Source organism: Panthera leo, chromosome A2, assembly GCF_018350215.1.
Source record: "Panthera leo isolate Ple1 chromosome A2, P.leo_Ple1_pat1.1, whole genome shotgun sequence".
NCBI lineage: Eukaryota > Metazoa > Chordata > Mammalia > Carnivora > Felidae > Panthera > Panthera leo.
In genome coordinates this window covers 162,301,018-162,316,594 of record NC_056680.1, presented here as the reverse complement: position 1 = coordinate 162,316,594, position 15,577 = coordinate 162,301,018, and the positions used below count along the sequence as shown (strand labels likewise).

General features: G+C 54.1%; 1 protein-coding gene across 5 annotated transcripts in view; it reads left to right on the top strand.

Annotated features, from left to right (window-relative positions):
- PRKAG2 (protein kinase AMP-activated non-catalytic subunit gamma 2) overlaps positions 1-15,577 on the top strand; it is a 258,209-nt gene that overhangs the window by 108,241 nt on the left and 134,391 nt on the right. Inside the window, exon 1 of one of the 5 annotated variants that reach the window (XM_042927132.1) lies at positions 3,266-3,811. The exons of the other annotated variants lie outside the window; for them this stretch is intronic. Coding sequence (XP_042783066.1) covers positions 3,718-3,811 — 94 coding nt within the window. The 5' untranslated portion in view covers positions 3,266-3,717. Of the gene's footprint in view, positions 1-3,265; positions 3,812-15,577 lie in introns of those variants that run through there. 5 annotated transcript variants of the gene reach the window in all.

Here is a 15,577-nt window from a genome sequence, read left to right as displayed (position 1 = left end):
AGGACCCATCCCCCAGGACAGGGAGCTATGCTGGGCCAAACCCGTTTTTGCTGAATCAGACCAACTCCACCATTTCTTTCCAGAATATTCTGTCACCGTCTCATTAGCAGAACAGTAGCCCTGAATGATCTGGGTAATGCTTTTCTTCTTTCTTCTTTGCCACATCCTTTAAGCCCCTCTACAAGGCACCAGACATTCCGCTGAGCGAGCTCGGGCAGTGTGGAGCCCAGAGCTGAGCACAGCAGCGAGCCTCGGCCTTGCAGCGCAGAGAAAGCAACAGGGCTCCCGGTTCTCTGCTCAGCAACCTGCATGCATCTGTGGGAGAGGCGAGCAGGTCCGCGTTGTGTTTCCAAAGCATGGCACGCTCATGGGACAAGCCAGGTGTCCCAGACTCAGGCTGGTCCGTGTCACAGGCTGGACGGTGATGGGAATCGAGCCTTTCAAACGTGACCCTTCTCTCTTTCTCCTGTAAGTTCTCCGGCCTAATGATCAAAAAGTGCAAGGGAGAAGAGAGAAATTTCCAAATCACTCCAGTCCGCTGTGGTCCTGTGTGGCCCGTAAGATTCAGCCTAGGGCACTGCCCACACCCTTGTCTCCCTGGTGGTGAATTTTCTCGTGCACGTGTATGACAAAGTTCGGGACAGGGCAAAGACGTAAATCTCGGAATCAGATAATGTGGGTTTTCCCAGCTTGTTAGTTGTGTGATCCGGGTCAAGACACCTCTCTGACTCGGTTGTTCGTCTTTGAATAAAATGGTATTGGAGCGCCCGGGTGGCTCAGTTGGTTAAGCGTCCAACTTGGGCTCAGGTCATGATCTCGCGGTTCGTGGATTCACGGGCTCTGTGCTGACAGCTCAGAGCCAAGGAGCATATTTGGTCAAAAGGAAAATGAGAAGTTTTTGTCTAAGCCAGTACACCATTCTTCTACCGTACGATAAAGAACGTAGCAAGCGATCACATTTCAGAGTTTAGCGACTGCAAGTGAGCGAGTGCAAGTTCGTGTGGAACATAAACAGTGACTGTGGCATGCCCGATGGTCCTGTGCCTCGTTTATGTGGCCACTCACTCATCGAGTGGTGATTAAACCTCTACCAAATGTACAGGACAGTTGCTGATGGAGGGGATTAGTGCTATGAATAATTCAAAGACATTCTTGTCCTCTAAGAACTATATTTTAATCAGTAAAATAATATACCCTGTTTGCCGAGCGCCTACCCCATGGTGGTTGGAGTGCTGGCTACCTCAGTTATTATTTTCTTTTGTCCTTCCCACAGTCCTGTGGGGCAGGCGTTATTAATACCATTTTATTTAAAAATTTTTTAAACGTTTATTTATTTTTGAGAGAGAGACAGAGTGCAAGCGGGGGAGGGGCAGAGAGAGAGGGAGGCAGAGAATCCGAAGCAGGCTCCGGGCTCTGAGTTGCCAACACAGAGCCCGATGCGAGGGCTCGAACCCACGAACCGTGAGATCATGACCTGAGCCGACATCAGAGGCTTAACCGACTGAGCCACCCAGGCGCCCCAATTTATTTTTTCTTTTCAAGTAATCTACACACCCAGCGTGGGGCTCGACCTCACGACCCTGAGATCAAGAGTTGCACGCTCCACCGACTGAGCCAGCCAGGCACCCCTGCTCTGTTTTTTTTTTTATTATTATTTTTCAATCAGGAGAACATTTCGACTTCTGTGAGGAGCCAAATTGGTAAGATTAAAAAAAAAAAAAAAAAGGAAATCTCAGTGGGAAAAACCTACCTACTCAGTCTTTTTCAGAGTTTAATCACAGTGAGTGTGCACTGCCATATTTAGCAACAGAGATGATCCTCTCCTGCCTTGGGGGCCCCAGCTGGAGGGGGGGGGGGGGGGGGGGGGTCTCGCGCCTTGTTTGGGGAGGCTGTGCTGGCCTGGCCTGGCCTCTCTCCTTTCCTCCAGACCCTCCAGCCCTCCAGGCCAACTCAAGCTCTCCCTTCCAAGCGGGGCCATGCAATTGCCCCTCTGGCCATTTGCGTTGATGGCACTCATTGTCCTTGCTGGCCACTCGCTGTTGAATGCATCCAGCTTTGTTTTTTTTGTTTTTTTTTTTATGCAGTCACTATTGCTTTATGGTTTATCATTGTCGTTTGCAAATTCCTTGAGGGCAAAACTATTTTGCTTGTTCATTCATGCATCCTTGCCACAAATATCTGATCACTGCTTCTATCCATCAGTCCTGGGAGGAAAGAAAAGGCACACTGAACAGACGTTAGAAGTGTAGACTTCTAGAAGTAGATGAAACCCTAATGGGATCGAGTCTTGTCGCGATTCACAGAGGGGGAAACTGAGGCCCAGAAATTGGAAGTAACATCTCAAGATCGTGAAGCTGGTTAGTAGCACATACTGTCCCTTCCCTTTAATCTAGTGTAGATATCAGCTAAAAAAAAAAAAAAAAAGAAAGAAAGAAAAAGAATTTTTTAAATTTAAAAATTATTTTTCAGAATGCCTGGGTGGCTCAGGCAGTTAAGCATCCAACTCTTGGTTTCAGCTCAGGTCGCGATCTCACTGTTCGTGGGTTCGAGCCCCGTGTCGGGCTCTACGCTGACAGCGTGGAGTCTGCTTGGGGTTCTCTCTCTCCCTCCCTCTCTGCCCCTCCCTCCCTCTCCCCAGATAAATAAGTAAACATTTTTATAAAAATAAAAATTGCTTTTCTGTCTTAGCTTTTTACAGCGGTTTTTAGTCACACAACACATAGAAAGTTTTTTTGTTGTGTTTTCTTAGACCGGGGTTTGCCTTAGGAGTTAAGGAGATTAGAATTCTAGCCCTGCTTCTGCCGTTAGCTACAGGACCTTGGACCTTCCTGAGCCTCAGCTTCCCCGTCTGTGATGGAAGGGGACGGACTAGATTCTGTCTAAAAGCTCTGTCGTGCCACAATTCTTGAGAAGCCCGGGCCTCAAGGTGTGCATTTGCTGAAGAACCTTCCCTTGAATTCCGGAGCCCCCCCTCCCCCCAGCCCCATCGCCCCACCTCACAGGTGGTCTTGTATCTTTCATCGAGCTGAAATAGATTCAGCTGATTCCCAGCCCAGGGACTTGTGGCTTCTCCACCCAGCAGCAGCCGGAGCCTCCTGACCCCGTGGAGCCCTGGAACACATGAATCAAAATAGTTGTGTGATGTCATGTCATAATGGGAATGTGCACTGGCCAAGAATTGTCTGTACAGGGCGGTTTCCTTTTACAGTCTTTTTAAAGAGACATCTGCGGATCTGCACATGACGGGCGAGCCTGGGCTCCGTTTGCCTATTTAGTCTTCCCTCCTTCTCTGATTTTAAGGAGCAAGAAGTCCCGGAGTGTCTGAGCGCACAGCTGACCTCAACTACATAAACAAACCCGCGGCAGCGTCTTGCCTACTTAAGGACAGGGGCTGCTCCACCGCTGCGGCCGGAGGTGTGGCGGGGAGGACGGCTGAGCTCTCTCTCCGAGCCTCCGAGGAAGGACTGCAGTGGGCTTGCCCTGTGTGTCCCGTGGCCGCCGGCCCCGAGAGCGACCCGTGCCGTGCTGGGGTGAGGGCCCCGGGCTGTCGCTTGAGCACAAGCGGCGTCTCTAAGCTCTCGGTGCATGAGCTGCTGGGTGGCCCACACCTGCCGGCCGATGCTGCAGCTCTCCCGGCCCCCCGCCATCTGGTGCTGACACGGGTTCTGCGGGCCTTGGTATGGTCACCTGCTGCTGCTCCTGTGGCCACCGCTACCCATGAAACGCTTCGGCAGTCTCAGGGGGAACAAGAAACACAAGGACCCAAACCGGAGCACGGAGAGGCGCCAGTCGGAGCCCCACGGCCTTTTCGGTAGGACGCTGCCCTTTGCCTGGTTTTCTGCCAGTCTGTGCTGTAGGCAGGGAAACCCCACGGCGTGGTGCGTGTGTGTGCGTGCGTGCGTGTGTGTGTGTGCACGCACAGCCTCCTGAGCGGTAGCTGTGTGCAGGTGTAATTGCCAGGCAGTAGTTAGAGGATTAGGTTGGCAGGTGTCTCTGTATTGATGGGAGTGCTTACCATGAACTGCCCGACGTTCCTCTGAGACCCCTTCCTGTGTCTCACCCCACCTGGCCCAATGAGGTTAGTGATCGATTGGACTGTCATTCATTTAGGGAAAACCCGCAGCTTGGGAGAAAGAAAGAATGGACTGGAACTGTTATTTTCGGCTATTAAGGATGAAATGTGTGTGTGCAGAGAAAACTCGTGTCGGGGGTCAATGGGATGGACCCTTCGCCCTATGGCTGAGCAATCGGACCAGGGGTTCATGTAGGAGGGGAAGGCACCTGCCTGATTCGTGTCCCCGGGGAGAGGGGTTTGCTTCGTGATCTCCCTGGCGTCTGGAACCTTCCACGGCTCCCCCACACACGGGGTTGGGACCAGTGTGACTGACTGCGTCATGAGGGGCAGCGTCCGTGATTCAGTACCTCCAGTGACCTGTGGATTTGGGGTCAGTTTTCCCTCCGGCTGGGTGGTGTGACAGGAATTCCAGAGCATTCTGAGCTCCCTGGAGGCGTGGCTAAGACCTGCCCATTCAAAATTAGATGGGACACTTCTTCATTTTAAGTTCCCGGTGGCCACGGCCTGTCTGACGCAGGGTGTTCCTGAGTACCCCGCTGTGGGAGGGACCGAAAGGGCCCCACGCACATCCTGGGGGTAGTGACCAACTACTTCCAGAAAGCCTCTGGGGGGCCCAGTGCGAGGCTGGTGACCCTGGGGCGTGCGGGCAGAGGAAACAGCAGCTCTGGAACCAGGGAGTTTTTGACCTTGTGGTGGAGGAACGTAGGAATAGTGTCTGATCGGATGCTACGGTAGAGTTGGGTACGAACACGCCCGCCCTTGCCTCGGGGGCAAATGGCAGATGTCTTTGGACTTGATTCATAGACTGTGGTTTACAAAGAAGACTCTTGCTTTAAATAATAAAGTAATAAACACTCATTTACCTCAGAATTAAATCTGAACCCAATATTTAACTAAAAGTCCCATTTTGCTAACGGGGAAGGGCAGGGCCATTATTAAAAGCCTCTTACTTGCCAGACCGTGGTTTCCCCTCCCTCATTTCAAATTTGGCTGTCATCGTGTCTCCTACACTCCTGAGATCAAAAATTAATATTTGCATGTCGACCAAGTTTTATAAGTGCTCACGTGCACATGGCCAGCCGTGACCACGGTCGGGGACATTGGGGCTCCCTCCAGAAGCTTCCTCTGGGGTTCAGGAAGCAGGCGGAGGCCACTCGAGGCGGCCAGAGCCCGGGCATCCAGGTTTGTGGTGTATCCTGTCTTTCCTTTTGTCAGAGTCTCAGGGTGCGAGGAGCTGAGAGCAAGGCCAGGGGGCAGGTGTCAGCCCCTCAGACTATGCCGGGCGGGGGCACGGCGAATGAAGAAAAAACAGTCGGAGAGTGTCCACTGGGCGTCCCCTCCCCTCCGTGCCTTGCTAACCCTCACCCGCCTATCAAGACTCCGCTTAACCTTCCCTTCCCTAAAGCCCGGTCACCCGTCCTGTGATCCCCTGGCTTCTTGGGGACAGAGATATGTCCCCAAAGCAGCCTTCTATCCCACGTCCTCACCACAGACTGGCTGGTTATGGGACGCATCGTTCCTGGTTGGTGAGTAGGGATCGCTGCAGGTTTTTTGTTTTTCTAAATTCCCTTTCAGCTGGTCCACTCCTTCCTATGGTGGCCAGGGAATTTTAGAGGAGGCCTCTTCTTTCTCCAGAAAGCTTCCTTGAGGGTCGTGACGATGTTTGTCCTTCTCTTCCATTTTCCTCAACTCGAGCACACGCAGGTGGCTGGTGTGGGCTCCTCACTCTCCGTGGCCGGGCCGTACTGTCCCAGGAGCCACGGACTTGTCCACGGAGACACATCCTTGCCGCACACACGTGCAGGTGCACACACTCACACGCAGCTGTCCCCACGGCCTCCTGACTAGCCAGAACAACTGAGAGAGAAGGAGAGTCGGGCCACGGCCAACCAGCCGCTACAGAGCCTGGAGGGCAATCGTATTCGCCTGGATGGCATTTTCCTTTGGAAGTACGTGGCTCTCGTTGGGCTTTTGAACACTTCAAGGCTTGTGATAAAACACCCTTGAAGGTTCGGGTTCACGAAAAGCTCATCCCTTCAAACCCCCTCAGAGTTTAGTATCTGCCCAGATCCCCTGCAAAGCTAAGCAGACGCCTCAGATTTTCATGCTCCGTGCGATACATGAGTGATGATGTCGACTTCAGCCTTTTCTTGCAGCCTCTTTGGTCAACAGATTATGTTGACAAAGAGCATGTGGCAATGCAAATAAAAAATGCAAAAGGAAGACTAGGAAAGGAGTATGCTGATCAGATAAAAGAGGGCTGGCTGCAGTACCTTTTCTCCCCTCTGCAATTAGAGGGGACTAATTAAAAGCTGTAGGGCAGGAGCCTGGGTGGCTCAGTCGGTGGTGATCTCGCAGTCTGTGAGTTCAAGCCCCACGTCGGGCTCTGCACTGACAGCTCGGAGCCTGGAGCCCGCTTCGGATTCTGTGTCTCCCTCTCTCTCTCTCTGCCCCTCCCCCACTCATGCTCTGTCTTTCAAAAATAAAAATAAAAACCATAAAAAAAAAAAAAAAGATAGATGTACCTGGAGTCTTAAGAGACCCCTTCTGGGGACCGCACTGGAGACAGGAAGTGCGTCAGGAAGCTGGCACTCCGGCCCCGTCCGGGAGGCGTCTAAATAACACCGAAGACCGAAACCTCTTTCTGGTGGGTCTTTGCTTTACAGCGAGCTTCCCCTTCCCATGACCCTCCTCGGGATAAGTATGACCACTTCTGGAGCAAAACTTCAGGGTTCCTCATGCCCAGGTCCCCTCGTCACCCCACACCGCCTGGCCCAGCTTGTCCTCTGTATGTGCAGGCAGGTCGATGGTGCTGGGGGGAAGTGTCCCTGGCTCTCTGCCTCAAAGCAGCGGGCCTGGCTGGAAAGTGACATCTGTGGTTCGTCCTGCCTCCCCCAGCTGTCCCCCTCTGCTCCCTGCCTGTCCCTCATGCTCTTCGCGTAATCGCAGTTGCCCGGAAAGACCCCAGTGTCCACTCAGTGTCTTGTTCAGATGCTCGTACTTCCCTCTCTCTAATGGAAAATTGCAAGCGTGTAGAGACGTAGGGAGAACGGCATCACAAAGCCGTGTTCAAGTTCAGCAGCGCCCAGTGCTCTGCCAATCCCACCAGCGTCTGGGGGCGCGGTGGTGAGCAAGACACCCGCCACCCCCACCGAAGCAGACACCTGAGATGGTTTTTTTTTTTTTTAATTGTGGTCAAATAAAACTTAGCGCCCTACCCGCTTTGAGGTGCACGGTGCGGTGGCATTCATCCCCGTCCGTCTCCGGAGCTTTCCGTCATTCCCAGCTGAAACTCTGCGCCCGTGAAACAACACTTCCCCGTCCCTGCTCCCTGGCCCCTGGCCCCCACCTTTCGACTTTCCGTCTCTCGGAATTGACCCCTCTAGGGGCCTCATGCAAGTGGAACCACCCAGTGTTTGGCTTGTGCGGTGGTGAGGGCTGTGGAGGAAGAGGCAGGATGAGGGGTCGGCCGGCTGGTGGGGGGGGGGGGGGGCTCTTCCCCTGCCAAGGCTTGGGGAAGTGGGCCATGCAGGTCCCTGAGGTCAGGGGGACACCCTTGCCGGGTTCCAGGAGCAGCAAGAGGTCCGTGTGGGGACCGCAGGAAGCAGAGTCAGGTGCTCAGCTGGAGACCAGGCGGGGAGGTGAGCTCAGCGGCCAGCATGGTCCCCTCCCTGTGGGCGTGTGAACTTGGGGCTGAACTTGGGTGAATGGAACACCGGGGGGGTCTCGAGAAGAGCACTGCTGGGCCCTGAGGGCTGGGGCCGCCCCCAAGGGGACTCGAGCCCGTGTCCCCCCCCTGCCTCTCCGTGGGCCTGGTGGCCCCCACCCCCCCGGGCACCTGCTGGACGTGCGCTCACACAGAAGACTCCCGGACACGCAGGATCTCATCTGCAGGGCTGGGCGCACCGGGGGGATGGCAGACTCTAGCAGGCAGGGGTGGGGCGTTGAGTGTCACGGAGGGCATTTCCTCGTGTTCCTCGGAGCAGTGAACAGTTTAGGAGTTCTCAGCTCAGCTAGAAGTCAAGAGAGGGAGGCCTGGCTCACAGGCCCCCGTCCGTCCCACCCTCTCCGTTGCTCTCCCGCCCTTCTGTACGCAGCCGTCCCCAAACGCGGCTCAGCGGTCCCTGGACGCGGGCCCCGGGTAGACGACAGGTGGAAGGCATGGCCCGGATGAGGGCTTCCTGGGAAAAATCTCAGTTAAGCACTTCCGGATTCATCCCTTCTGCGGGCTTCCTGGATCCCTCGGCCACCGCCCAGCAGGCTGGCAGGAGGCAGGGCGGCCCTGGGTGTGCGTTGCCTCGGGCAGTGTGTTCACCCACTCTGTGCCTCAACTTCCCATCTGTGCACTGCCGGCTCCAGGGTTGAGTGAGGAGGACTCGGGGGAGACCGTGGTGGCCAGGGCTGTCACTGTCCACGCCCCTTCCCTCGTCTGCCCCAGCAGGACAGAGGGGAGTGTCCCAGCAACAGGCCGAGTGACAGCAGTGACCGTGAAATGGGTGCTTGTGGCGGGTGGCTCGTGGGCTCTGAGAGGTTAGGCACCTGTAAGCAGTGTGTTTGCGGGGGCTTTTGTCCTCCAGGGAGCCCTGGTCTGCACAGAGAACGCGGATCCCGCACAAATGATGTCGGTACCGCGGACGTGTGATGGGCGTGAATGGACAGTAGGACAAGATCACAGAGCCGGGGGAGGGCAGAGAGAAATAGGGAGAAGAAGCACTCAGGGAAGGGGCTGGACTTAAGCACAGTGACTCTGGACAGTGATGGAGAAGCTTCCTGTGATTCGCTGACTCGGCTCGGGGCTGGAATGCCGGGTTGGGGTCACACAACTGCTGCTCTGTCATCCAGACCCTTCCAGAAGGACCCCCCGGCCCAGGGTGGGTCTAAGGGCCCCCTTGCCACCTGAAAGCATTGTGTGGGCTTCCTGCCTCTAGATGAGACGAGAACATCATACGTTTACGGGTGCCTGGGTGGCTCAGTCGGTTAAGCGTCTGACTCTTGGTTTCGGCTCAGGTCATGATCTCAGGGTTTCGTGAGTTCGAGCCCCACATCGGGCTCTGCGCTGATGGTGCAGAGCCTGCTTGGGATTCATTCTCTCTCTCTCTCTCTCTCTCTCTCTCTCTCTCTCTCTCTCTCTGCCCTTCCCCTACTCGTGCTGTCTCTATCTCCCTCAAATAAACTTAAAAATTAAAAAAAAAAAATGTGGTACATTTAAAGAGCAGCACAAACTCTGTCCTCAAGTAATAATTTGCCTTTGATGATCGAGAAGAAAAAACATACAAGGTGCGAGTACTCAAGAACAAATCAACAGGGGTGTTCCCTGAGCATCACAACGGCTTCTTGTCCCACTGTGTCCCTGGGCCCAGGCTGTGGCCCTGGGACTGCTGGCCTCCACAGGTACCTCATGACAGGGGTGGTGGTCCAGGGTTTAAGTCCCTAGGAGGGAGTGTGTCCCCTCCCGGTTAGGACCCAGGTCAGCCTTGTGCTTGGCCTTGCAGAGTCCAGTGAGAACAGCGCCCCCGGAGCTATGGAGTGCATGTGGTGAGGTGGGGTGGGGTGCACCTACAGAAAATCCTGGGTGGGAAAAATGAACTACTGGGACCTCATCAAGAGAAAAAGCGTCTGCACAGTGAAGGAAACAGTCAAAAACAGTAAAAGGCAACCTACAGGATGGGAGAAGATATTCGCCGATAACGTATCTGATGAAGGGTTAGCATCCAAAATCTATGAAGAACTTGTCAAACTCGATACCCAAAAAACCAAATAATCCAGGTAAGAAATGGGCAGAAGACATGAATAGACCTTTTTCCAAAGCAGACATCTAGATGGCCAACAGACACATGAAAAGATGCTCAACATGATTACCCATCTGAGAAATCTAATCAAAACTACGATGAGATACCACCTCTCACCTGTCAGAATGGCTAAAATTAACAACTCCGGCAACAACAGATGCGGGTGAGGGTGTGCAGAAAAGGGAACCCTTTTGCAGTGTTGGTGGGAATGCAAACTGGTGCAGCCGCTCTGGAAAACAGTATGGAGGTTCCTCGAAAAGTTAAAAATAGAACTACCCTACGACCCAGCAGTTGCACTACTAGGCATTTATCCAAAGAATACAAAATACAGATCCGAACGGGCACGTGCACCCCCATGTTTATAGCAGCGCTATCAACAATAGCCAAATTCTGGAAAGATCCCAAATATCCATCGGCCGATGAATGGATAAAGAACATGTGGTGTGTGTGTGTGTGTGTGTGTGTGTGTCTGTGTGTGTCTGTGTGTGTGTGTGTGTGTATATATATATATATATATATATATATACACACACACACACATATATGTATATATATATATATATACACACACACACACACACACATATATATGTATATATATATGATGGAATATTACTGTACGATCAAAAAGAATGAAATCTTGCCATTTGTAACAATGTGGATGGAGCCAGAATGTGCTATATGCTAAGTGAAATAATTCAGTCAGAGAAAGACAAATACCATACGATTTCACTCCTAGGTGGAATTTAAGAAACAAAACGGATGAACAGATGGGAGGGCGGGGAAAAAAAGAGAGTGGGCAACAAACCATAAGAGACTTTTTTTTTTTTTTTTTAATGTTCATTTTGAGAGTGTGTGTGCACGGGCAACTGGGGAAGGGCAGGGAGAGAGGGAGAGAGAATCCCAAGCAGGCTCCACACTGTGCAGTGGCACCCGATGTGGGGCCCGATCCCACGATCCGTGAGATCGTGACCTGAGCTGAAATCAAGAGTCAGACACTTACCCGGATGAGCCACGGAGGTGCCCCAAGGGACGCTTAAATATAGAGAACAAACTGAGGGTTGATGGAGGGAGGTGGGGGATGGGTTGAATAGGTGATGGGGTACTAAGGAGGGCGCTTGTTGGGATGAGCCCTGGGTGTCGTGTGTAACTAATGAATTCTCCTGCAACCAACGTTGCGTTGTATAGTAACTAACTAGAATTTAAAGAAGAACTTGAAAAAAGGAAGAGCAAGGGAAGAAAAGAGAAAAAAAGAAAAAGGAAAAGAACAGAAAAGAAAAAGAAAGAACACACACCTGGCTCTGGACGTAGGCCTACACATTCCTGTCCAGGACTCCAGAGCGAGAGTGCTGCTGACGAGGAGGTGGAAGGTTCACGGCAGATTCAGAAGCGAGTTTCGGTAACTCCAAGAACTAAAATACTTGGCCGAGCCCCCACGCTGGGCTGAAAGACCTAACACAAAGCAGGGGTTTCATCAAGGAACAGCAACTAAGGGATAAAGCTCCTAGGACCCGGCCTCACCTACATTCAACACCCCCATAGCTTTCGTATCTATAAACCGAATCCCTTGTAGCCCCTTCCTCCTAGAAACTCAGCGTTGCAGGGACACAACGCTCGACAACAAGAAAACAATACACCCGAGCACAGAACTCTGAGCTGCGGACGGGCAGGCCCGGTCGTACCGTCTATAGTCCGTTCCCCGGGCAAGTGAGGGCCCTGGGAAACTGTTTCCGTACAGGTGCATTTCATCAGGGGGCTTCTGAGAAATTCTCTGCTCGTCGGAACGATGCATCCTTCCCTTGAAGCTTTTCTGTGGACAGTTTATTGCATATATATAGATACTGGGAAACCTTTGATTGTCTGCCAGTCCAGAGCAAAGGAGGAGAAAGGGAAATGCCTGGTATAGACACGGGGAGGTAGGTCTTAACATGGAGGTTTTGTTATCATTCAGGTTCGGTGAGGCTGACCGTCGAGTCCGGGGACCCTGCCTCAAATACTTTGTTGTCCACAGCCCCCAAGAGGAGGGCCACAGGTACTGTGCAGAGCCGTGACGGGACGAGGCAGGTGGGCCAGGAGGCAGAAGGCCGCCTGGTGGCGGGGAGAGGATGGCCAGGAGCCTTTATTGTGTTTCGGTGGGAAAGGCAAAGCCAGGCAGGGTCAGCACGTCTGAAATTGGCGGATTTGAATAATCCCAGCAGGCTGTGGGGTATCGGGGTATCAGCAGTCTCTAGTGTGTGGTCCCCGGCCCCCCTTCCACCATGGTTAGGGCATGGGGAAGGGATTCTGAGTCTGGCTTCCCGGATAGGTTGGTTTGCGTGTGAAAGGCATGCTCTCTCTAAGGATTTGCCACCCTGGGAGGGGCGGTCTCTCCCCAGGCCGCGAGGACCCCCGATGCCAGAACAGGGACCCAGAAAATAAGACAGTTCACACTAGAGGTCACTGCCATACTTCTCATTCTCTTTATCTTTACCTCCCAAGCGTTTTCAAGTCTGCAGGGTGAAAGTCTGCCTTCCTAGAGAGCTGAGTCTCCAGCATGCAGGGCCTGGTGGGGAGGGGCTTGTGCCCCCCCCCCCCCAAGTCTAGACACCCTGGCTTCCCCGGGCCTCAGGTGCCCAGCCGGTCAGGCTTCTTCTTGCGTTACTTCTCTCCCAGGGGGTGTTTCTCCCTTCCCTTTCAAGGGCACCATCTTTCAAGCCTGGGGCACATCTCTGGCACCTGCAGACGGAGGGGAAGGGCTGTCTGTCCCCGACGGGGTTTCTTTAGGCCACAGAAAGTGCCATGTGAGTGTCTGTGGGCAAGCACGCTGTGCCCGCCGTCTCGCCCGTTGTCGTAGACGATATTCCGTGAAACGATCACGGGCCCGCTGGATGTTTTGTGGCCACTTTGCATGGAGCCTGGGGCTCGCCTAACCATGGCCTTATTTCCGGAAGAAAGCGACAGGAAGGCGTGGCCAAACCAACACAGGGGGCCGTGGAGGACCCGGCACCACCCTGGGGGCCCCGGGAGGTGCGGAACAGACGGTTGGCTTCCATTTTGAGGTCTCCTTGAACCTCACCGCCCTACTCCCACCTGACGCGGCCCCTCCGCCCGGCCGTGCTCTCTCCCTGGTTCTCTAACCCTCCCTTGGCCTCCAAGATGGGCCTCGTCGACTCTCCCTGGGCTTGCCTCCCACTCAGTCTCCCTGGGTCGCTCCGTTAACCTCCGGCCACGCGTGTGGGTCTTGGGTGCTGAGGACACGGTGGTGAAACCTATAGACATTGAGCCAACACGTTCAAATGGGTCATAAAAGTGTGTGATGAGAGATGATAAAAAGCAAAGGGTCAGCTGAGATTTTTGTCGGAAGGATCTGATTTCGATGTGGAGGATGGGGGGCCGGTGGGGGGAGGCTGCTCTGGGCAGATCACCAGCTGGGGGTCTGGGGCAGGGGCGCGGGAAGGGGTCCAGGCAGGAGAACGAGGCAAAGGTCTGGGGCCGGCAGGGCCGGGCATGTCACAGGCACTTAGCAGGGTCGCCCAGAGCTCAGGGGAACGACACGGGTGTCTCAGCGCCCGGAAGGTCGTCCTCCGTGGCCCCCACCCAGCACAGAGCCCCTAGAACACATTCTGGAGACGCGGTGGCTGTTGCTCGGCCCTCCCGTTCCTGACGTTCCTGCTGGCATCCGTGGGCCTCAGGCCCACGGATCCAACCTGGAAAAGCAGGTTTTCTCCCAAACAAGGAACAAGGGGTATCTCTGCTGGAGGTTTCCATTGTGCGACTTTGGGGGCCCTGACCCACCTCCGCATCGTGTGGGTCGGCTGAGGGTGGCCGGTCCAGATGACAGTGGCCCCTGGGGAGTTGGCTCTTATTCCAGGCTGGTACAAAAGACCCCGCCAGGAGGCCCTGAGAGTGACTTCTCGGGGTCACGTGGCCCGGCTCCACGCTGTGTCCAGAAGATAAGCTAAAGAGGACGGGGCTGAGTGTGTTTTTCCCCTTGCGGGAAGCGCCCTCCTTGCCCTGCTCGCCCAGGCCCACCAGCCTCTCGGGGCTTTTCTGCGGAATCTCCCCCGAGCGCTCCAGGACCGGCCACCGTCCCGCTCACGTTTGCCAAGGGGACAGGAACCCAGCGCGGTGTCTGGTTGGTCTGCTCGGGCCAACTCGCTAAACTCCTCGGGTGTGGAGACTGCGTCTCGTTCTCTCTCTGCCGGTGACAGACCTCTGATTGTGACCCACGTTCGTGAGCCACCTTCCTCCGTGACAGGACCCCCGGTTCTCATGCTGTGGCCTGCATGGGGCTCGGGAGGGCATACGAGCAAGTTATGCGGTGAACTATGAAGGGCAATGTTGTTTAGACTTGTGGAAAAGATTGTTGAAGGAGGGGAAAGGTGTGTCCCCATTGATCCCCTATTCCTTCCCCCTGCCTCGAAGGCAGCATGTGATGACTGGGGCTCCAGCAGCCATCTTGGACCCTAAGGTGATTGCTGGGGATGGAAAACACACCCTGAGGAGAGTGGAGACTAGAGACAGGGGCCTGGGTTAACGTTGTGACGCCGCCTTAGCGGCTCCGGGCTGCTTACCTGACAGGCGTCCTTTGTGCGAAAGCAGAATGAACCTCTCTCTTCCCGAAACCACTGTTATTTTGGGTTTTCCTATGAAATGAGAGCTAACGAAATCCCCACTGATGCCAAGTTCCTCGCACGGAACTTGCCCCGTACTGGGCACTGGGTAATGACGTGAGGACCAAGCAAGTGATCTGTGAGCTCCTCCCCAGGTGTGGCTTTTGCAGACTGAGGCTACTGAGGCTCGGTGGGTGGGGCTGCCCAGGCAGGGACGAGGGCCCGGTCTCTGAGGACATCCCACTGAAGTTTGTCCAGCTCCGTATTCCCTAAAGCTGTACGTCCACTGTATACAAGTAGACTCACTCTAAGAAAACGCTGATATTCTAAATTTACACTAAAAAAAAAAAAAATTGGACTGGATGGGGCCCCCGGGAGGCTCAGTCCTTAAGCGTCCGAGTTCGGCTCAGGTCACGATCTCGCGGTTCGCGAGTTCGAGCTGCGCGTCGGGCTCTGTGCTGACAGTTCGGAGCCTGGAGCCCATTTCAGATTCTCTGTCTCCCTCTCTCTCTGCCCCTCCCCCACTCATACTTTGTCCCTCTCTCTCTCAAAAATAAACGTGAAAGACATTTTTTTATTTATAATAAAAAAATTGTTGATGCCTTACACAAATAGGCCCTTTTCTGAAATTACCGTATCCTTTTTTTGTGGTTTTAAAATATGACTTAGTTTGGAAAGATTCCAGCCCAGAGACAGACGGATATGACACTTCCACTGAAGGTGCACTGGCAAATTTGAGGCCAGCCCCTTGGGCCACGTGTTGAGCCTGGACATAGGCTGTGCAGTCTGGACTCTGTACGACCCGGGTTTTGACACATTTCTTTTATGACGTGTGTCTGGCTGCACGTCCCTGGATAAGCCAGCAACCGCAAGTTAATCTGTCTGATAAATATATGTATTATGTGTGTGTGATGGGCTGGGGCGAACCGTGGGGTGAGAAAATGAGATGTGGCTCGCAGAAGCCCGCAGTGTGGCCGGGGGTGAGGACGCCGGCCTGGAGGGAAGACCCCGGGATCCCGCTGGTACTCAGTGCTCCGGGGCTTGGGTGGAGTTGGGCTCTGTCTACACTGGACCCAGCTCTGTCTAAAGCTGGATTGATGAGACGCAGCTTCGAAGGAGGG